This window comes from Athene cunicularia (genome assembly GCF_003259725.1).
Source record: "Athene cunicularia isolate RWA chromosome 1 unlocalized genomic scaffold, athCun1 chr1_part2, whole genome shotgun sequence".
NCBI classification, from domain to species: Eukaryota; Metazoa; Chordata; class Aves; order Strigiformes; family Strigidae; genus Athene; species Athene cunicularia.
The window spans coordinates 55274963-55299090 of NW_020799092.1; the positions used below are offsets into that span (position 1 = coordinate 55274963).

General features: G+C 38.7%; 1 protein-coding gene across 1 annotated transcript in view; it reads right to left on the reverse strand.

Moving 5' to 3' along the window:
* Positions 1-402: 402 nt before the first annotated feature.
* TFEC (transcription factor EC) overlaps positions 403-24128 on the reverse strand; it is a 97126-nt gene continuing 73400 nt past the window's right edge. The window contains exons 4-8 of the mRNA XM_026867875.1: positions 17523-17637; positions 16604-16660; positions 12137-12212; positions 1700-1847; positions 403-783 (exon numbers count right to left, since the gene is read on the reverse strand). Of these exons, the coding sequence (XP_026723676.1) occupies positions 403-783; positions 1700-1847; positions 12137-12212; positions 16604-16660; positions 17523-17637 (777 nt within the window). The remainder of the gene's footprint in view (positions 784-1699; positions 1848-12136; positions 12213-16603; positions 16661-17522; positions 17638-24128) is intronic.

Sequence of the window (24128 nt, forward strand, 5' to 3'; positions counted from 1 at the left end):
AAAAAATTAACAAATGACTAAAACTCATGTTTATAGCAGAGAAAAGTCAGTGCAGATTGAAGAGTTTGAATACACTTTTGTAACACGGGTATTCCTTTTGCGGTAATCATTTTCATAGTGTTGTAAAAAGTCATGGAATGATAGTAAAAATGTTCCCAGTGAAGAAAGATACGTGCAAATGTCAGCTGTGAATGGAGGGTGTGAATTTGGGGCAAAGTGATATGAGTTTATGTCCATCTCATTTTCCTGTGAAGTAAGGACTTATTTAAACCCTTGCCATGTAATAACTTATCTTCACAGTGGCTCTCCTTATTCGTATTTAAAATAAGCACAAACACCATGCTTATGTTCATCTCAGTCTTTTAGCAGTTGATTTAGAGAAGTATTAAACCCTTTCCATTTTTATAAATCATCTCCATCATCTGTGCTAAAGCTGCTTCTCCTGCTGCTCTCTTTCGATGCGACCGGAGACGTGGAGGACAACAGTGGGTCTGTTCCAAATGGTGACACTGTGTCATTCAGTAGAATTTCCTCTAGCCGTTGCTCTTCTTTTAAAGCTGCACTGAAGGACAAATCTGTGAAGTGTGAAAGTGGATCTGAGAAGGCTGTAGATCCATTGCAAACATCAGAACTTGGTCCATGTGCCAGAGGCATTTGTTGAGAGTAGTCGACAGAGTTCTCCTCTGGATAAGACTGTTGCTTGATGACCTGTGCAGCTAAATCCACAACATTGACTGAAGACATGACTGGAAGGCCATGTGCGCGTGCCTGGATCTCTAGTTCCTGACATTTCAAACAAAAACAATTAGATAATGACTTTAAAAGACAAAACAGTGTCTTCAGAACTATTGCAATAAGTATACAGATTGTACATGCAAATTAATTATACCTTTTGTCCAGTTGTGAGACTACATTTTAAAATATTCAATTGTTAATCTATGAAAATATGCCACTCAAGTGGTTTTCTTTTTATTTACCCTCCTGTTAAGCAACTGTCCTGCAGGAACATAAGAGGTAGGACAGCGTCTCTAAAACCATTGCACACTGAACCCAGTAAAGGTGACAGAAAGACATTGCAACTTTCTAGTTTGTTACCCACTGTTATCCAGAGAAACAGAAGATACTTTAGTTGATGATGCTTATGTTATACAAATATATGTGTGAACCACCATATAGAAGATGATTGATTTTATATCTGTCTGTCTATCTATCTCATCTTTATATGTGGCTGTATTCAAATCTTGCATTTCAAGCCATGCAGAGCTATATTCTGTTGCTTCATGTCACAAAAAGGTATAACATGGCACACTGTGCCCAAGGAAGTGTAACATGTGGAATGGTTATAAAGGGAAAATTAAAATACTGAAAGAAATTTTGTTCTAGTATTGATTTTTGGATGTAGGGATATACTTTTTTGCTTCCTTTTTTGTCTTTCTCTGGCTCTAACACATACATAAGGAAACTGTTTGTACAAATACTTTATTAACTTTCCATGTATTCCTTTATATAAATTCTAATTATCAAAGAAATTTCCTAGAAATCTAAAAACCACCTCATCCTCAATATACAACAATAAATAGGGAAAGTCAATTAATTTCTAATAAATGCCATTTGGCAAAAATTATATAGATTAATAAAATTTGATGAGGGATAAATACTGAGGAAGCTTTGTAGTTCATGGTGACGCTCTTATACAAACCTGAATTCGGAGTAGAAGTCTTCTGTTAGCATGCTCTAATTTCTTCTGCCTGTGTTCTAATTCTCTGGCTCTCTGTTGTTCTTTTTGTAGCCACTTGATGTACTCCACTGATGCTTTTAAAATAGTTCCTTTGTTCCAGCGCATATCACTGCAGAATGTAGAGATAACCTTTTCACAATTGTGCATGTCAGCAGAATTCATAAGAACTTACAAAATCTTTTACATTAATATGAAATAATGATTTACATGACTATTATTCACTCTTAGATATTATTGCTTCTGAATGGAAATTTTAATAGAATAGTTAAGAAGCCCTTATATAGTAAAATTAATCCCAGAATGAAAATAAGTGTCAAAAGAAAGTAATAAAGTGACTTTTTGTGGGAGAGCTAAATGCAATATCATGATTCTACCATTACAGTTTTTATATTTTTAGTGAAAATTGCTTTTATTATTAACTCTAAGATTAAAATCTATGTGCAGTATTTCTGCATTAATGAACTAGGAAATATACATTACTGAGGACTTAAGCTTAAATTTTTAAAGATCATTTTGAATATACTACTCCTTTTACCTGACTTACTAATGAGGTTGCTTTTATGCTTGTTGAGAAAAAAATGGTCTGTGCTGAATGCCACTCCTCATTGATGATAGACCAGACAAATCGCACTTTCATAACCATAATGGCTATGGAATGATAAAAATCCCGTTCAAAAATCTTGAAACAATATAAACCAAGTTAAAATCCACAGATACATGCAGACCCCAACTCAAAATAAGCACTTTGCAAAAAAAAATAAGATTAAACCTGTCCATCATTCAGGAAATAATGGTTTGAGTTTACAATCAGTCTTACTAACAATAATACACTTCAAATGCGTCTGTTCAAGAACTGTCATGTATCCATTTACCAGCTTTCCATGTATTACTTTATGTAGGGCCTCAGAGGTCTTGGAACAAGAATGAAATTTGGTGAAAACGTTTAATTTCTAATAAAGTTCAGTATTTTATGATACAGGATTACCTGCTGCATTAAATATACATACAAAAGTATTTATCCAGACTATCCACTTCACTGCAAGATGACTTATGCCAAAAAGAAGATTAGCAGAGGTTCTGGTCCTATAAAACAATGCTGAGAAGGAAAAAGCTATTTAAACCAGTAAGAATTTGAGGTTCAGAGTGGCCTGAATAACCATCTTAGTGCATTTTCTTTAGTACCTATACTAAATACATATAAGCTGGCATTTATAGAGCCAAAAAGAAATATAAATTATATTCCTGTTAATCATCACTTTCCATTTTTCCTTGGTTGCTTTAGATAATGAGACTTGTTCTTACTCCCATGCTCACCTATGGTGAATAAAACTGTGATCTGAAGCAGATTTATTGCAGAAGTGTCTATGCTTTACACAGTACCTAAGGAAACTTGCACCCTTACCCCAAGGCTAAGCACCCTTAGAAACTTCCACCAAGGTAGTAGTCTTTCTACTGAATGTATAGGACAAAAGTCAGGGAGGTACAGGATTTAGGGACCCAAACTACCTGGCCTTTCCTAATGCACTGTACTCAGAAAAAAAAACTTATGGAGCTGAGAGCTTTAAAGATGCTCAGAAGAATATGCAAAATTACTTGTGACAAAGCATCACAGTGTTTAACCATATCCTAGAGTTTAAGTCATTTGCTAGAGATTTGGGAGAACCATCTTTTTGATCAGAGAGGGCTCAAATTCACATCTCTGTCCTCTCTGGGCAGCACAAAACCGTGGGGCTCCAGCATACTGGGACCTCCCCTCATCCCAGTGGTGCAGGCCAGGAATGAACAGCTTTTAGGATTAGAAGGTGAAGAGGTTGGAGAGAAAATAATTGTTGTCTCAGACTATGCTGTCTGCAAAGCCAAAACATCAGAGGCTGCTCATTGAAGTGGGTATGTATTCTCATTTAGACATTCCCTAATCAAAAAAATAAAGCAGAGGTGGGAATGGGAGCCAAGAGCAGAACCTGTCTCCCTCATGATAGCTGAATCACTTCTTGGCAGTCCCTCTGCCTCCTCCTTCCTCTCCCTGTACTTCTTGCCCAGGTGGGAGGACAGAGCATTTTCCTGCCAGCATCCCATGGACTCCCTCCCAGGAGAGAACTTTCTCCCTGCATGTGGTATACTTATGTTCAAACTGTAAATCTTAAGGAAGTTTTTAGTACACATGATGCTTATTTTCTGGACAAATCCTTGGCTGACATCAATACATTATAATCTTGTTTTCTTCAGACACTTTTGGAAAGTTAGGTAAAATACTGAGAGGTCCCTAATTTACCCCTGAACTGCAGTGGAGTTTGAAAGGCAATGAGGTGCCTGTCTATCTACACCAGAGCACTCCTATACTAAATAGGAGCAGTTAATGTTAGGAGGACAACATTTCAAACTGGGAATCGTCACTGTCATTCATCTCAGATATGAACTATATATAGCTCAGAATAACAGTAGGCTTGTGTTTAATTTCAAGTGAAAAAGACTGATTTAGGAAATTTTCATGGCAAGTTTGAAAAGCGCTACAGTAATAAGAATGCCTATAGTATAATCTCTGGAGAAACACAATCTGCCTAAGTAAGGGAGGTCAGCACCTCCTAGCATATAATTAAGACAAAACTAAGGAAGTTTTGGACTGGTGGTCTGAACATAAAAATGTAGCAACATGAAAATAGAAATTAATCCATAGCTGGATTAATAATTCAGATGTGTAACAACAGGAGAAAAATATGCGTATATCACATGTTTGGCAAATATTTCACAGTGATTTCACAAACAATTTTCAGTCAGTTATAAGATGTTATGAATTCAAAATCAAATTCAGATGAAAATATTTTTTTTTGTTAGTTTTTCTGACTGACATATGAATAAACCATATATTCATGGCTTAATTTGGAATCTTTTTGTGATTATATTCATTTATGTCACACATAATTGACAGCCTTTGTGATATTGCTTACTTTTAGTTCAAGTTGCCTTGATAATCTGAATTTTTACATATATGGTAATAATAATTTTTCCCATAGGTTGAAATAAATCTCCACTGGAAGGCTAATTTCTAGTTTTAAACTGCCAGAGATGAAGCTGGTCAGCTTCTGCATGAGATACATATGGATAGATATCTCTTCTGGTAATATTTACAAATTTGAAGGCAAAACTATCATGGAGTTCTAGAATGAAAATTCTGTGGTTACTATTATCATTTAAGACACTATTATTCTATGTGTGTGTCTGTGTCTGTGTAGCCATGTATCCCATATATTTTCTATATCTCTACTGATATATACATATACTGGTTGATGTCTTATTAAATAAGGAATTTTGAAATTAAATCTTCCAGTGTCTGAAAGCAACACAGCAAAGGATCAGCTGGTGACCTTAGAAGTCAACGTGTCTTTCACTCCGTGTCTCTCCATACCAGGACCAAAAGAAAGTACTGAAGATGTCTGTGCTGGTTCTGCACTGCAAACACTCTCCATCAATTCTAGGCCAGAGCACTACGCAGAATTCACAGGACAGTGCTATAGGGAAACAAAGCGTCTATGCTGATGTCTAGGGTTGGAAGAGTAGCAATATATCTAGTGAGGATGAAGGCAAATGGGGGGAATAATATGGGGGAGGTGCCTCCATAGCCATAGTATGCAATGTGTCTAGCTCTGCTCAGCAGGCAGGCAAGCAGTTTCATCTATGATGACAATAAAAAAAAGCCTCAGCATTTGAAGGTAGATTAAATCTAAGCACAATTGCATGTAGGTCAAGAAGTCTCTGGAGGCTACCAGAATTCTTCTTTTCATTTTATTCTTTCACTGCTTATTAATTCCTTTTTTTTTTTTCACTTATTCTTAATTTTTATTTATGTATGTAAGGCTTCATCTTTCAAATGCTGAAACATGAGAAACTCTACATGTGCACAAGTCAGTGGAGAGCAGTGGAGAGAAGTTTTGCTGGTCTGGTCATCATCAAGGACCTCTGCAAAGAAGGACTGTGTCTTTGTGTGTGCATGTGGTACAGTAAAGTTTTTAGCAAGCTATGCATGTGTTATCTAGTTTAACCAACAGAGGTCCACCATACTTAACATGATTTGCATGGAAAAATAGCAAATAAGTAAAAACCCATGTGTTTTATTGGTCTCTGAACCCTAGCTCCTTCTAACTTTACCAGCTGAATCTCTCCGCAATTCTCCAATGTCCAGATCAAAACATGTAACTCTCACTTGGGAGAGTTTCCCATTTAGGAGAAAAGAAACATAACCAGAAGATTGATCTTCAGCTCATTTCCATTAGAGTAACTTTGTTGAAGTCAAGGGAGCTTCACTAGTCTACACAAGTTGAACTGCTGTAGGAAGGATGAGTGCATCAATTCATCTAAGATTAAAACTAGTTATTGAAAACAGAGTTTGAGAGAGGATGATAGTCACAGAGTTTGCCAGCCACAGAGCAGTTACTAATAATAAATACATTAGTGAAGTTGAAATTATGTTTGCAGACAATTTCTTTCTCTAGTTCTGAAAAATTAGCTGTAAACCATGCTTGCTCAAATAAATACTTTGAAAGACTTTGTGCTTGTTTTCATGACCTGCACAATTACAAAGTGTAGTCTTCTGAAAGAGACAAGTTTCCAGTTTATAATAGCATGAGTGTATGCAAACTCTTCCTTTATGTGGCTGTTCTGACCACTAGCAGGTCTGTCAACAGAGAGAAGGTCAGGCACAGGAAGACGCAGTGAGCAGACAGGACAGAGTGAGAGCAGCCCACTACTTCTGCCCAAATCCTCAGTGGTTTTCTTAACATCCCAGTTATGTAAAATTACTAGTTTTCTTAAAGGAAGGGTTTTTTCTTCTTAGTATTTCTGACAATTCTATTCTAGCTACCATAAAACAGTTCTTGCATAAGCATTTCCAGACTCTCACACCTAAAAACTAGATTCTGACAGGCTGAACACAAAGGAACCTTGAATGGAATGGTAGGTGTATTTAAAGAAGGAGGTTATGAGTTTTCAGCAAAATATGACTGGGTATTTTAGGCCTTTTTTTCATTCTATTTTTGAATTATTCTCTATAACTGTTTTGCATTTCTGAATCATCTCCTACTTGGATATCTAAGCATTGAAAATTAAACAAAAGAGTCAAAGTTCTTTGCAACTTACACTTATCTACATTTTCTAATGCTGATGAAGTGAACTTAAAACACCCATTCATTTAAGGAATGTAATCCACACTTTTCATCATTAAATTAAAAGAAAAAAAAAAAAAGTGAAAAGAATAGGGGTTTAAGCCAGTCAAAAGAAATTCTCTGTGGAAGCTCTGCAGGAGCCAAACAAGTTCACTATATAACTAACAAAACAAAAGTGAAATAAAAACCCCACACACCACTTCTAAGAAATATAAACCATAAAAGGTTTCCAAATAGCATCAAAAATGTCCTTCTCTGTTCCCGAGTCTGAATGTAATCTTCTTGAAGCAAGCCATCTGGGACAGGCATGCTTAGTTATAGTAGTATTTGCTCTTCAATGCAAAGGCTGATTTTCTTCACTGTCATTAGTCCAAGCATCAGTAAGGTTTCTCTTTTACAGCTAAGTTCCCACTATAAGAAGAATCTTCTAAAATCAATATATGAGGTGAAAATGCTATGTGTGATAAAATGTTACAGATAAAGTATTGTAAGAGATGATACATCTCTTTCTTTCAAAGAAGAAGGGGGCAGATTGGGGGCACAGTAAGGTGTTATGAAGGAAAAAGCAAGAACTGAAAGACAGGGTAAGAACACTGAATTATGATTTGGCCACACAAAAACATACCAGAAAGAAATAATAATTTGACCTGCTCAGCCAAAGAAACGACATGGTCAAATTAATGTATTTTCATCTACAATTATAAAAAAGATAGGTTTACATTTCTTTATAATAATTTAACCTGGTACCAAGATACAGCAATGTTATAACCTAGGTTTTCAGAAGCATCCTGCACCTTTTAATACCTCTTTTTTTCTTAACACCAGGTTGAATGCTTTTAAACAGTTCTATTTTCAAAAGGAGTACTGATTACCACCCATTTGAAGAGAGCAGTCCTCAGAAGGACTTAAGTTCATCTTGTGCTTTTGTAAACATAAACCACTTTGGGGCTGTCACACTCTTGAAATCAGCCATGGGTTTTCAGACTTAAACAAGAAAAGGCGATGTCTTCAGGATCTACACCTGAAACTTTTTCAGCAGGCAACAAAATAAAAATCTGTGGGTAAAATTCAACATCCACTATCTGAAGCAAAATTTCAGGTCCAGATCATTCATTTTAAGAAGAGTTTAAGTGATTACAGAATCACAGAATCAGCTAGGTTGGAAAGGATCTTGAAGATCATCTAATTCAACCATTAACCTAACACTGACAGTTCCCAACTACACCATATCCCTCCAGCGCTATGTCAACCCAACTCTTACACACCTCCAGGGATGGGGACTCCACCACCACCCTGGGCAGCTCATTCCAACTCCTAACAACCCCTTCTGGAAAGAAATGCTTCCTAATACCCAGTCTGAACCTTCCCTGGCACAACTTGAGGCCGTTACCTCTTGTCCTATCACTTGTTACTTGGTTAAAGAGGCTCATCCCCAGCTCTCTGCACCCTCCTTTCAGGCAGCTGTAGAGGGCGATGAGGTCTCCCCTCAGCCTCCTCTTCTCCAGACTAAACACCCCCAGTTCCCTCAGCCGCTCCCCGTACAACCTGTGCTCCAGACCCTGCACCAGCTCCGTTGCCCTTCTCTGGACACGCTCGAGTCATTCAATGTCCTTTTTGTAGTGAGGGGCCCAAAACTGAACACAGGAATCGAGGTACAGCCTCACAAGTGCCGAGTCCAGGGGTCAGATCCCTTCCCTGTCCCTGCTGGCCACGCTATTGCTGACACAAGCCAGGATGCCATTGGCCTTCTTGTCCCCCTGGGCACACTGCTGGCTCCTGTTCTGCTGGCTGTCAATCAACCCCCCCAGGTCCCTCTCTGACTGGCAGCTCTACAGCCACTCCTCCCCAAGCCTGTAGCGCTGCTGGGGGTTGTTGTGGCCCAAAGGCAGCCCCCGGCATTTGGCCTTATGGAAACTCCCCCAGTTGGGCTCAGCCCATGGCTCCAGCCTGTCCAGGTCTCTCTGCAGAGCCTCCCTACCCTCGAGCAGATCAACACTCCCACCCAACTGGGTGTCAGCTGCAAACTGACTGAGGGTGCACTCGATCCCCTCGTCTAGATCATCAATAAAGATGTTAAACAGGAGTGGCCCCAAAACCGAGCCCTGGGAGATACCACTCGTGACCGGCCACCAACTGGATTTAACTCCATTCACCACAACTCTTTGGGCCCGGCCATCCAGACAGTTTTTCACCCAGCAAAGCGTGTGCCCATCCAAGCCACGAGCAGCCAGTGTTGCCAGGAGAATGCTGTGGGAAATGGTGTCAAAGGCCTTACTAACGTCAAGGTAGACAACATCCACAGACTTTCCCTCATCCAATAAGCAGGTTGCCTTGTCATAGAAGATCAGGATTGTCAGGCAGGACCTGCCTTTCATAAACCCATGCTGACTGGGCCTGAGCATCTGGTTGTCCCGCAGGTGTTGTGTGATGGCACTCAGGATGAGCTGCTCCATCAGCTTCCCGGGCACTGAAGTCAAGCTGACAGGCCTGTAATTTCCCAGATCATCCTTCCGACCCTTCTTATATATGGGCATCACATTGGCCAATTTCCAATCTGTTGGGAACTCCCTGGTCAGCCAGGACTGCTGGTAAATGATAGAAAGTGGCTTGGCGAGCACCCCAGCCAGCTCCTTCAGCACCCTCGGGTGTATCCCATCTGGTCCCATAGACTTGTGTGTGTCTATGTGATGCAGTAGGTCACTGTCTCCTGGATTGCAGGGGCTCGTTCTCCCAGTCTCTGTCTTCTGGCTGAGGAGGCTGGATTCCCTCAGTACAACTACTCTTGTTATTAAAGACTGAGGCAAAGAAGGCATTAAGCACCTCAGCCTTTTCCTCATTACTTGTTACCATGTTTCGTCCTGTGTCTAGCAGGGCATGGAGGCTCTCTCTGGTCTTTCTTTTGCTACTTACATACTTATAAAAACATTTCTTGTTGTCCTTGATTGATGAAGCCAGATTATTTTACAGCTGGGCTTTAGACCTCCTGATTTCCACCCTGCATTGCCTCACAGCCTCTTTGTAATCACTGTGAGTGGCTAGTCCCTTCTTGCAAAGGCTGTAAACTCTCCTTTTCTCCCTGAGTTGCAGCCTAAGCAACTTGTTCAGCCAGAGTGGTCTTCTCTGTCACCAGCTTCTCTTAGAGCACCTGGGGACCACCTGCTCTTGAGCCATTAAGACTTTCTTCTTAAAGAGTTCCCAGCCTTCCTGGACCCTTATACCCTTCAGGACCATCTCCCAAGGGATCCTTTCAAGCAGGTGCCTAAACAAGACAAAGTCAGTCCTTTTGCAGTCCAGGATGTCAGTCCTGCTTGACCCTCTCCTGGCCTCTCTAAGAATAAAGAACACTATTATTTTGTGATCATTGTGCCCTAGTCACCCTCCAACCACCCCATCATCTCCCAGTTCTCTGTTCACAAAGAGGAGATCCAGCAGGGCACCTTCTCTGGTTGGTTCTTTTACCAGCTGCGTCAGGAAGTTGTCTCCCACACATTCCAGGAATCTCTGGGACTGGTTCCATTCTGCTGTGTTGTATTTCCAGCAGATGTCTGGGAAGTTAATGTCACCCACAAGAACAAGGGCAAGCGATCATGAGATTTCTCCTAAGTGCCTACAGGATATTCATCCGCCTCTGTCCTAGGTGGGTGGCCTATAGTAGACTCCCACTACAACATCTGCCCTGTTGGCCTTCCCCCTGATTCTAATGCAAAGACACTCTACCCTGTCTTCACTACACTTGTGCTCAAAGCAATTGGTTGCTCTAGCTATTAATGTTTTGAGTAAGATCATAAACTAAACCTGAATCCAGACTAAAACATGTAACTGAAACACCTCTGTGGGCAATCAGAAATCACAACTGGAATTTTTACCTCATGCCAATTTCTAATTGCAGTATAACTTACTTCCATTATTGCTTTATAGCTGCAAACCAACAGCGCCATCCACTGTTTTTCTGAGAAAGCTTTCAAATATTTTCCCAAATGGTCTTGAATACTGAACGATGTACCAGCAAAATTAAAACTCTTCTATCAGTCTGTGTTTGCAACAGATCATGTGTGGCCAAAACTTTATTTAGGTACTTAAAGCAATTCTCATTTTAACTCAGCTGTAATTCCTAATTCTATATTAATAACAAGAACATGCCCATTTATCTAATCTTGGGTGGATGCTGTAGAAGGAGCCAAGTTCATGAATTCTCTAAAATGGATGCTTTCTCTCTGGTGATTTCACTCCAAGTGGCTTGTCATGCCAACCTTGTACTTGTAAGTTTCACACAGCTTTATATGGTTATAGAAATCTTTAATATAATAAAAAGTTTCTTAGTCCTAAGGAAAAAAAAAAAGGCTGAAATATCAATAGATGTTTTCATTTCAAGTATCATGAAGGTCTGTATTGACATGCAAATTATAAAGACAAAACCTTTATAATCAATTTTATGTGAGTCATAAACATGCTAGTGCATGGTCTTAAGGATTCCCTGAGTGACATGAAAAATCTAAGGCTGAAGTTCATCATTAACTCTCACTCTGAATTGTCATTGTTAATCCTGCAACAGGCTTTCCTACTGAGGTGGCTTTTTTCATACTGATGGCAAATATTAACTTTTGGGGAATGCAGGTATAGTTTAAGCAATATGCATTTTGTGTTACTGTAAGAATATGCATTAGTATAAAATTATATTATTATAGAAATTACTATTTTTATCTTGTCACTTTAGGACCGTTGTTTCCCTCCACTGAGTGGAGGACAATTGAAAAATGCTGTGTACAGACTCTTAAGCTGATTTTCTTTTTTTCTTAAGCAAAGGGCAGTGACAACACGCATTTTGTTTTATCCCACTAGAGGGCCCATGGCTAGGGCTGAAAGTATCACTCCCTTCTCCAGAGACACCAGACAATTGCTCCCAGGGACAGAAAGCTGGACTTTCTGTTGTTTGTCTCCTTTTTTGATTCTTTTTGGGTTTGTTTGGTTTCTGTTTTTTCCCCCTGATGTGTCAGTCTCTCTTAAACACCCTGGAATTGCTTTCATTTTATTAACCTTTCACATAAGTTTTCCCAACAGGCACCAAAAATCTGTCAAAGGTTTGTTACTTTAACAGCTTGATCTGAGCCAGTGACCCAGCATAGAAAATTTTGTATCCCATTACTCAATCCTATAGCCAGTATATGCAACTGTCTTTTTTTTTTTTTTTTTCCCCCTGTATTTAAACTATAAACGTTATTACAAGAAAGACTGTTGAACTCACGGATCATTAGACTTGGGGATGAGTGTGCCAAGCTCCTTGATTCGGTAATTAATATTATACCTTCTTCTTCTCTCAACTGTTAAAAAGAAACAGTTACTATTTTTATGGTGAAATATTCTTGGAGAAATTCAACATAAAAAATTTTAATCAGATAAAAAAAAAATCTGTCAATGTACAGAAAAGTTATTCCTCAAATAGAAATCCCAACATGATCTCTTACCTGTCTGACTCTCAGGACAAACCTCATGATTAGTACCATCTCTGTATCTCACCCTAGCTATATGCTTCTTCCCCCCCTTACAACTAGACCCCTAGAGAATGAAACAGTCATATAAGGTCTAAATGTGAGCTAACACTTCTTTTTTATTATATTTATGTACCTTTTCTTCACCCTGATCCCACACAACAGAGTTTTCAGCTTAGTGGAGTTTTGCTGATGACTTCAACAGGGACACAAGACAACTCATCCAGCATTCCATATTTTGGCAGAACTCCTGCTACAGATCACATTTAACAGCTTCAGTATGCCTTATGTATGCTTATCAGCACTGCAAACCACAGCGAGTGCATAACTGCAACCATATTCCTTCACTAAAACAGAGAAAGATTGTGTCCCAGAAACAATTCAACCCCAGCACATCTGTTTCCTTTGGTGATGGACAACACAAGTGTGGTACTGTAACTTTTTAAACACACAGAAAATGAAGAAAAACTTAATTTAAACAATTTTTTAAAAGTTCTCTGTATTTACATTTATGCTTCTTGTAAGACTATGTATGGTATTTTCATTTACTTGTAATTTAGTTAGAAAGGAGAAAGGAGAAGTCTCCTAAAATTAGTTTCCCCTTTCTGTGCTTTCAGTCCACTTCATCCGCATTGTACCGGTATCCAGGCTGGAGTATGTGACTCCTCTCTGCACAAAGGGTCTGTCACTTTTCTGCTTCTCATTTCACTAATTTAGAGAGAATTCTCCTTTACTTCCTCACCAGTATTTCTCCAGCTACTTTACATGCAGAAACTTCACATTTTCTAATGGATAGGCCCAGAGGACATCTCATGGCTTTGGGGGATTTCTTATATATAAATGTGACACAGAAAGTCTATTCAGTGAGAACCTAGTCCTGTTGTGTTGCTGTTAGCTGTCAGAGACCAGAAATGATGTTCTACTGGCATGAATCCACACTTTTGGTCACTTCCTCCATGTTGTACTTTAAATCAATTCAAACCTCACTGAATGAACAGGATACAGCTTTGGTGCATCACTAGAAGTGCATTAAGCTATTTCTCTTATCCCTTGTTTTTTGGAAGACCTTACCTCGGGCTCAATGTGCTATTGTCACTGTACTCTGTCAGACCAGACCTGGTCAGCCTAGAACATGGGCAGAATGGATACATGCTCCCCTCATCTATGTATCAATGTGCACTTAAAGTTTGGTATCTTAATTTTGAATATAAGTACAGAAAGCCTGATAGAGTTAAATTAGAAGTGAGCAGCCAACGGCAGCCTGGTGGGTCTTGTTAGGCTGACTTCAACCTTCTCACAGTCATGCAAGCATATTGCTTTCAATCTCAGCTCCACCACATAGATCACTTCTAGTTCTTTACTTCTTCCGATACATAAAGGTGTTTTTCCTTCCTGTCTGTGTGAGGCTCAGGTTTGTGAACATCAGCTATTTCTTCCCTAGCTGATTCCAGCTCAGGGAACTCCCAATGTGCTATTATTTACCCTGATAAAGTGATCTGCCCTGGTAAGACATATTATCTTGTTTTACTCTCTCTAAAATCAGGAATTTCACTCAACAGATCAAGCATCTCAGGTTTTTCAGCCAAAATTCACATATTCAGGAGACAGAGTTATAATCCTCCTCAGTGTACTGTTAAGTGACCTGTTGCATCCCATTGGCATGAATGTGCTGGATCTCGTAGAACACAGTGTACAAAAGCACGTAGCAACTGAACCATTTAAGAGATATAGTTCAAGTGTGTTGGCAAAATAATGGCAGAGCAAACAGAGTTAAAGAATGTGCATTATCTGTACAATCATATGGCATAATAGATGTTTAATTAATAATTTCAGCATGGAAAGACTCTGCAAGATATTCATTAAAAAGTAGTTAACTAACCATTAGCTCCAAAACAAGTCAAAGAAAAAAATTTCTTTACAAGTGGACACTTACAGAATTCTTTTTCTCTCTATTTCACTGGTTTTTCCTGAGAAGAAACTTCCAGTGGTTATACTAGTGAATTAGGGGGGAAATTCTGATGCTTGGAAACACGTTTCAATAGAGTTTTTATTGACTTATGTCTTATGTTCTGATTTATGTGGTATCCTGAGTTATCAATAATATTTCAAATACCAAGTTATACCAAAGCCAAACCAGAAAATTATTTTTCAAACTACAGGGACAAGATGACCATATAACAAACAAACATTACACCCTTAATTTTTTGTTTGGAAAAAACAAACAAACAAACAAAAACCAACAAAAACCCCAAACAAAATACATTTAGTAATGGTTTAAACTCTTGCTGTTACATGAATCTTAAATCTAAATGCCTTTCAGGGTTTAATTGAGGATCTAAACTTTCAAAGAGAACTTTTTTCTAGCTCCTCTTCAGTACTAAAAGGTACAAGAACATTTCTGTAAAATGTGGACCTTAATTCAACCTGAAACATGAATGTTTGTATAAATCTTATCAAGTTATAGAAACTGATTTTTCAGACCATTTCTAAAAAAGCTGGTACTCATAAAAGAGTAAATCATACTGATAAAGCCTTTATATGTAATTCATTAATATATCCAAGCCATCAGATAGTAGAGCTATCTCCAGAGAGACTTTGAACTCTGAAGTATACACCTGGAGCCAAACCAGCAGAGATGCGGCTTATCTGTGTGTTATCCTGGCATACAGCCTTCAGCTCAGTTGCCAGTGGTGAGGGACAGTTCTCAGACATATCTTCTGTGTTCAGGAAGTGTGATCTCAGAGCCAAAACAAACAGTAGATGCAATGGTAAGACCTGGCACTGTATGCATGTGCCAGTCTTTTCCCTTGCAGTTCCAGACAGCTCTTACCCATCACCTTTCCTAGTACAGCAAAACTCCCCATTCCTGCCCAAACCACACAGCCAGCTCCAGCACAGACACTTCAGAGGAGATAGGAGATGTGCTAGCAGCAGGCCTAAAAATCTACATGGTCTGTCTGTAATCCACAAAAAAGTACAAACAGAAATAATCCTGCCTTCTGTAAAGTCTAAGTAACAGAAAGTTGTCCACAGAGGTTGCTGGCATATTGTACCAGTGGATGTATACTTCCAGGTATGTAATTTCATTCAAGTAAAGCCATAAATCCTTCTAAAATTACCAGAATAGCCAAAGAAACAAGTGATAAATAAGAGAACAAAGATATAAACAGTGCCTATTGACTAATTACCAATTTAGGTTTAAATTCATAGAATCTTGACTATCTGAAGTTGGAAGGTACTCAGAAGAATCATTGAGCCCTTCTCGCAGACTATTTCTGCTGGAAAAAGTGGAAAGGAGAACTGGAAATTGCAGATGCTTTATTCAATACTTTCAAAAAAGAATCCTTCAGGTTTTTTGTTTCAAATTAGTCTTTAGAGGGAAAAATTGCCTAATTTTATAGGCAATCTTTCAGCAATAATTTTTCTTTTTCTCTCTGGATAAACCAAAATGTTGTTTGTTTTTATAAATATAATTTATAATAATTTATAGTTTATTTTATAAATTTATTTTTTACACAATGTGTTCTAAGTCTAAACTACAAAAGAATATTCCTCTAGAACTGAAGTATCTAACATCTATACATGGCTGCACTGTTCTCAATAAAGGAAACAGAAGTGTATACCAGTCTACAGAGGTTAGAGGGCTTATATATCAGAGCAAAGAGAGAGCACCATGAGTCTCACCCAGTCCTGCCCTCATCTTCTATTGTGATATACAACTTTCACAACTTTAGGTGCATAACTAGCATTTAGAAGTTGTCTGATATCCTCTGTACATTTTTTCCTTCCCATCACCCATAGAGGGATACAGCTTCTCAGCTGGGTACTTCAGTAACGTGTGAAGACTGGATTTTCACTGTTGTTTTTTTTTTTATCATCTGCCTCCTTTCTTGTCTGTTTGGACTGTAATTCTTGGAGGCAACATCAAGTAAAGCATGCAGGATACATGTACAATTGTAGAATAAAAAAGTAGTAACATGAGATGCTATAGAAAGAAATTCATTATGGTATGCAAAGTATTTTGAAAGACAAAAGTCAAAGACAGAAAATAATTTCAGGGAAGAAAGCTCTGTGGTTAGTTGTGTTTGCAGTCTGGGTTCAATTTGATTACGCTGGTAAGATGCTGATCTAGCAGAAGAGCAGAGATGTGATAGCTAATGTATATTATTTTTGCATTTGTCATACATTCCATTTAATGAGATGGAAGATTAACATATACTTACTGAGATTGTGGTTATCCTTTTTTTGTCTTTCCTTTGCCATTGCTCGTGTATCTGCTTCTGACAGAAAGTAACATTTATTAAAACAGTCCTTAAGCTGCAATTCTACTACTTTTTCATTTTTTCAAAATGGCCTCTTGTCACAAAGAGCAGCCTTCTAGTGTTTTTACTTCATTACTCTTTTTATTATTAAACAAGATCATAAGAAAATCTATATTCTACCAGTATTAATTTTGAGCAAGTCTGGCAGGTTGCTTAAGATTGTTTTATTGCACATTTTTTATTTGAGAACATAGAAATGCCATAGAAGGGCATTTTTCTCCAATTTGTTGTATTTTACATAAGAATAAAACTTACAGTACACTAATGTGAATATGGATTTGTATATCCCATAATGCAAGAGTTAATCAGATTTGTAAAATATTGAACAAACTCACTGTTTCCTCTGAGTGACACTAATAAACTGTACATGGTTGGTAACATTCTTTGGATTAATTGAATGTAACTTTTAAAGTTGTTAATCCACTAGTAGAAATTTACCTTGAATAGCCTTATTGTAATGTTTTAAAAGAACCATTTGTTCTACACTGGAACAAATTTAATGGATGATAATTTATTTATACCATTGATCAGAAGCCAACATGTGGAAGAATCCACTATGTTTCCTAAAATAATTAAGATTATTAGAAATATGACCTTCATAAGAAACAGGGCAAATATGGTTTTGGAATTGCTAAAGAAGAAAACAGAAAGAAAATATTTCCTTGGTGTTTATTCTTTTCCTTAAATGAAACTACAAACTGCAGAATTCTCAGGAATTTAATTATGGACATCTATTTCATGGGTAAGATTTATTCAGCTTTGAAAAGGAACACCATCATTACTGCAGTTAGAAAATACTAAAATCTGAGAGTTCTTTTACCTGTGAGTTCCCTTTTTACTGGTAGATTAGCTGGGCAAGAAGCATTTGTGAGACCCATATTAGCTGATGCCATTCCCTGGTCACTGTTATATATATCCAAAATGCTGCTAGATAGCTTGAGGGGTAGCGGGAGGAAAGAAAAAAAAAAAAAAGTATTTAAGTTAAAGACTTAAAATATATTAAAAAAATACAAAGAACAAACATCTTTTAATATAAGTCTGATGTTCTTTAGAAAGAGCTATGTATATGTGTCTAACAGGAAAGATTACCATTATATAGTATTAAGTAAAACTGAAATGAAGGGTTGAAGGGTCACAGTCTGCCACTGTTCCACAAGCAGCTTTCTAAGCGCTGCTTGTGTGGGTTTCAGATGCAGAGTGATGGCATGATATTGTTTCCAGTGTCTGTTTTTCAATTACTTCCATACTGTATTTTTCACTAACAGGATTACCACAACTGCACTTCAAACATGAATTAGGTTGAAAGTGAAAATAACCTTGCTGGTTTTGACCTACTCCCCAGTGATTTTTTTAACCACATCACTAAACTCCAAATTGGTGCTTCATACTGTGTCTGGTTTAGCTGCATAAAGATTCAGTGACCCAGTTAGATGCAATGGTTAAAACTAGAGTGGACAGAACATCAAACAATGTGTTTTAAGGAAAGAAACTGCTCTTGTCAGGATAGACCAGATAACCTAAAGATTTTAACATGCGTAACATGATTATGTATACCATTATCCTTATTACCTTTCAAAATGTATTATAATATTATTCAAATGAACCCATAGAATGCACTTAAAGACAAGTAAGGCTAAAGTATATTTCTGTGGATCCCAGATAATTAACTAAATACTACTTCTATTTGAATAATTTTACAAATCTGAAATAACTGTAAAATATGTAAAAGTTTAGTAAAAAACATTTCAGGTTTTACTCAGTTTCTATGACCATATAACCAACTCATCAGCACCTTAAATATTTCTGTAAGCTCATGTGAAAACAACTGTATAAAGAGTCCAAGTCCAAATTCACAAAGAATATTTGCATTCTTACTGCCTTCTAAGGCAATAAGAGTAATGTACTTTTTTATTTTTTCATGCATATAAATTTTGCGCTGATGTTATTTTGTTTTCTTTTGTAGCCAACACACAAGGACTCAGAAATTGAGTGTGGGTCCACCTGGCCAAGGAAAAAGAAAAAAAAATAAAAAAAAGGAGGAATGTGAAAGAAGTGAGGAAAATTGTGTGTAAAAATACTGACTTGAGACAGAAACCATGAAAGGACATTGGGAGTTTTTTAAGAAATTTTTTTTCATAGGCAAGGAAATGTTATTTACATATCTGCCCTGCACCCATGGATCCAGAAACACCCTGTAATTTTTCAGGCAGGTCACTGAGACACCAACCATAGGTCTGCTAGGAAACAGCTTTTTTTAGATTCTGATTATTTCTTTTCTTGTAGAGACTGTGAATTTCACCACAAGTTATTTTGAATGGAGACACTTTCCCAATGACCTGCTCAGTGTGAAATTGTTCTATGGCAGTGCTTGCTATATTTTTATATTAAATCTGAAATTTTAAATAAGTCTTATTTTTAAATAATTATTTTACTAAATTAACTAATAACTTTACTAAATTATCTGAGATCCTAGTTAGTGTTAAATTCTCCCAGTTGTATAACCTACAGTGAAATTAAGCACCCAGGATTCTTTCTGAATACACAACATGCTCATTTTTAAAGTAGAGTTTTATTACTTAGGAGAACTGACAATTCTTAAATACCATTAGAAATTACAACACCAAGCAGTTTTGAAAATCTGCTAACATATTTGATCTCTCAATAAAAATACTTTTTAAAAGAATGTTTGGAATTCAGTTGAGAATTACTCAAGAACAAGCTATGTTTAATATACAGGACTGAATGCTAAGTGCATTCGCGCATTAAGCACCTTTGTTTCATTCCAGAGGGGTAAACTGAGAAGTATTACAGAGTTCACTGCAGCTTTACCTTTCCATTTGCTATGTGCCAGAGATGGTATAATTACATTACAAGACTGAACTTTTATTAGCTCTATATTCATGTTTAATTACATCTGGCATTCATGTAAATGAATTTATTTAAATTATATGAAAACAGAATGATATAAAAAATACAGTCAGTGTGACTCCTACACTTATTCCAGTGGACTTTGGATAAGGTTGTTATATGGCTTAGGCTACTCTTTTTGCGAAATCACACAGAATCATTCAGGTTGGAAATGACCCTTGGGATCTTCAAGTCCAACCATCAGCCCTACTCTACAAAGTTCTACCCTACACCATATCCTCCAACATCTCATCTAAATGACCCTTAAACACATCCAGGGATGGTGACTCCACCACCTCCCTGGGCAGCCTATTCCACTGTCTGACCACTCTTTCTGTGAAAAATGTTTTCCTAATGTCCAGTCTAAACCTCCCCTGCTGCAGTTTAAAACCATTCCCTCTTGTTCTGTCACTAATTCCCTGTGAGAAGAGACCAGCACCAACCTCTCTACAATGTCCTTTCAGGTAGCTGTAGAGAGTGATGAGGTCTCCCCTCAGCCTTCTCCTCCTCAGACTAAACAGTCCCAGCTCCTTCAATCGCTCCTCACAGGATTTGTTCTCCAGGCCCTTCACCAGCTTCGCTGCCCTCCTCTGCACTCGCTCCAACACCTCGAGATCTCTCTCGCATTGAGGTGCCCAAAACTGGACACAATACTCCAGGTGTGGCCTCACCAGTGCAGAGTACAGGGGACTGTCACCTCCCTACTCCTGCTGGTCACACTATTTCTAATCCAAGCCAGGATGCCGTTGGCTTTCGTGGCCACCTGGGCACACTGCTGGCTCATGTTCAGCTGCTTGTCAATGAGAACTCCCATATCCTTCTCTTCCAGACAGCTCTCCAGCCACACCTCCCCAGGGCCTGTAGCCATGCAGGGGGTTGTTGTGGCCCAAGGGCAGGACCTGGCACTTGGCCTTGTTGAAGCTCATCCCGTTAACGTTGGCCCAACGATCCAATCTATCCAAGTCTCTCTGCAGAGCCTCCCTATCCTCATGCAGATTGACATTCCCGCTTGTCTTGGTGTCATCTGCAAACTTACTGATGATACACTCTACGTCCTTATCAAGATCATCAGGAAAGATGTTAAACAGAAATGGTCCCAACACCGAGCCCTGAGGAACACCGCTTGTGACATTGTGAAATGCTGGGAAATAGTAACCATTGAAAATAATACAATCTAATAAATAAATTAGACATATAATCAAACAAATGAGAAAGGCATATCTATCTTATTTTACATATTTCACACAGGAGTGTGTACATGAGTTCAATAACACATTAAACTGGTGGTAAACTTTTTAATTGATAAGAACGAAAAAATCAAAAATCTAAACCATAGTTTGACAGAAACACCTGATATGATATGTCAATGATTTCTTCTAATTTTCAGGCAGTAATTCATCTTTATCCCCAAAATATAGTTAAGTTTAAATAATCTATTCACAAAGGAGTAAATTCAAATAACAAGGTCCAAATCCAACAGAAAAGGTTGTGAATGACCAACTTGGCTGATAATGAAAAAATAATAGCAACACAACTGAAAGTTCAGCAGTGTGTGAGGGTTCAGAGGAGAGTGAGTAAACTCAACAACCCAGCTAGAGGTTTTATCTGAATTTGATTACACAGTTGATGAAGGTACTTATATCTAATTTAGATGCTATTCTCTGAAGTGATAAGAGTTCGTATGTCTCTTTCTATCTGCAGAACTGTTGGGGTAGTGTCATTCCACATGTCCAGGGCTGTAGGTAAATATCTATCCATGGTCTATGTCTGGTTGCACTAGTGCCTCCATCAAACAGCGAAAGTCATGAAATATTTTACCAAATGTTCCATATCATCTTTAGTTCACACAGATAGTCTCCAGCATTTACCCTTCATCATTTGGCAATTTTTATCAGTCATTAGGAAAGCAGAGTTATAACTCCATGTAGAAATTATGAGAATTAAACCCAAACCCAAGTTATTCATCTACTGATGTCTACAATCTTATAACCTCACTAATTAAAATGATTCATATATGTGTTAATCCAGAATGGATAGGCAAGGAAATAGAGGTGGTGGGGTGGCCCTATATGCTGGGGAATGTTTTCACTGTCTAGAACTTAATGATGGTGATTATAAGGTTGAGTGTTTATGAATAAGAATCAGGAGGAAGGCCAACAAGGCAGATATCATGTTTGGAGTCTGTTATAGACCACCCAGGCGGGATGAAGAGGTAGATAAGCATCTGGGACAAGTCTCACAATACCTAGCTCTTGTTCTCATAGGGGTTTTCAACTTACCAGCTGTCTGCTGGAAATATAATGCAACAGAGAAGACACACTCTAGGAGGTTCCTGGAGTGTGTGGAAGACAGCTTCCTGACAAAGCTGGTGAGTGAGCCAAGTAGGGAAGGCGTCCCATCAGACCTGTTGTTTGTGAACAGTGAACTTGTGGGTTATGTGGTGGTTGGAAGCCATCTTGGTCATAACAATCATAACATGATAGCATTTTTGATTCTTGGAAAAGTAAGGAGGGGGATCAGCAGAACTGCTACCTTGGACCTCCAGAGGGCAGACTTTAGCTTGAAGACAGAGTCCCTTGGGAGGCAGAAAGGAAGAAAATCATTATCAAGAAAGAATTCAGGAAGGAAATCTTAAAGGCACAGGAGAAGGCTGTCCCCACATGCTAAAAGACAAGATGATGGGGAAGAAGACCAGCCTGGCTGAACAGAGAGCTTTGGCTGGAACTCAGGAACAAAAGAGTTTATGAGCTTTGGAAGAAGGGGCAGACAACTCAGGAGGACTACAAGGGTGTAGTGAAGTTATGTAGGGAGAAAATTAGGAGGACCTAAATAGAATTTTATTTGGCTACTGTTATAAAAGACAATAAAAATGGTTCTATAATTATATTAGCAACAGAAGGAGGGCTAAGGAGAATCTCCATCCTTTATTAAATGCAGAGAAAACATAGTGACAAAAGATGAGGAAAAGGCTGAAGTACTTAATGCCTTCTTTGCCTCAGTCTTTAATAGTAAGACTAGTAGCTCTCCAAGCACCCAGCCCCTTGAGCTGTAAGTGAGGGACAGGGAACAGAATGAAGCCACCATAACCCAAGGGTAGCGACCTGCTACACCACTTATACACTGGTAAAAGTGCTCACCAAGCCACGTTCCATCATTTATCAGCAGTCCTGGCTGACTGGAGAGGTCCCAGTTGGCTGGAAGTTAGCAAATGTGACACTCATCTGCAAAAAGGGACAGAAGGAGGATCGAGGAAACTACAGGCCTGTTAGTCTGACCTCAATGCTGGGGAAGGCTATGGAGCAGATCATCTTGTGTGTCATCACATGGCACATACAGGACAACCAGGTGATCAAGCCCAGGCAGCACTATGAAAGGCAGGTCCCACTTGACTAACTTGATCTCCTTCTATGACAAGGTCACCCACTTAGTGGATGAGGGAAAGGCTGTGGATGTCGTCGACCTTGACTGTCGTCCAGCCTACTAAAGCCTTTGACACCATTTCCCACAGCATTCTCCTGGAGAAGATGGTTGCTCATGGCTTGGATAAGCATACTGTTTGCTGGGTAAAACTGTCTGGATGGCTGGGGACAAAGAATCATAGTGAATTGTGCTCTCCAGGGCTCAATATTTGGGCCAGTCCTGTTTAATATCTTTACTAATGGTCTGGATGAGGGGATTGAGTGCATCCTTAATAAGTTTGCAGACAACACCAAGCTGGGTGGGAGTGCTGATCTGCTTGAGGGTAGGAAGGCTCCACAGAGGGATCTGGACAGGCTGAATCAATAGGCTGAGGCCAATTGTGTGAGGTTTAACAAGGCTCAGTGCTGAGTCCTGCACTTGGGTCACAACAACCCCATGAAACACTACAGGTTTCAGGAAGAGTGGTTGGAAAGCTGTCTGGAGGACAAGGACCTGGGGCTGTTGGTTGACAGCTGGCTGAATATGAGCCAGGAGTGTGCCCAGGTGGCCAAGAAGGCCAATAGCATCCTGGCTGGTATCAGAAAGTGCGGTCAGCAGGAGGGGTTGGTATACTGGATATTAGGAAAAATGTCTTCAGTAAAAGGTTTGTCAAGCATTGGAGCAGACTGCCCAGGGAAGTAGTTGAGTCCCCATCCCTGGACATCTTTAAAAGACAAGTAGATGTGGTGCTTAGGGACTGGTTTAGTGGTGGACTTGGAAGTGCTAGGTTAACAGTTGGACTTTATGATCTTAAAGGTCTTTCCAACCCAAACGATTCTATGATTCTGATCACTAAGAGTGTCAAAACCAGTATTTTGCCATTCTGTTAAAGACAAATTTTGATCTAATGTTAACTGTCCTAAATTATTCTCCAGAATTTGGACATCAGAGAATAACCCTATTCAACAGCATTGTCATAGAGAGTCTACAAAATTCTCACTCATTCACCTGTCTTGAAAGCATTCATTTCTGAGCTGCAGAATCTGTCTTTCCAATTGAAACATTCACCAGCTTGACAAATATGACCATTTTTAAAAATCAATAGGTAGGGTACTGTTGG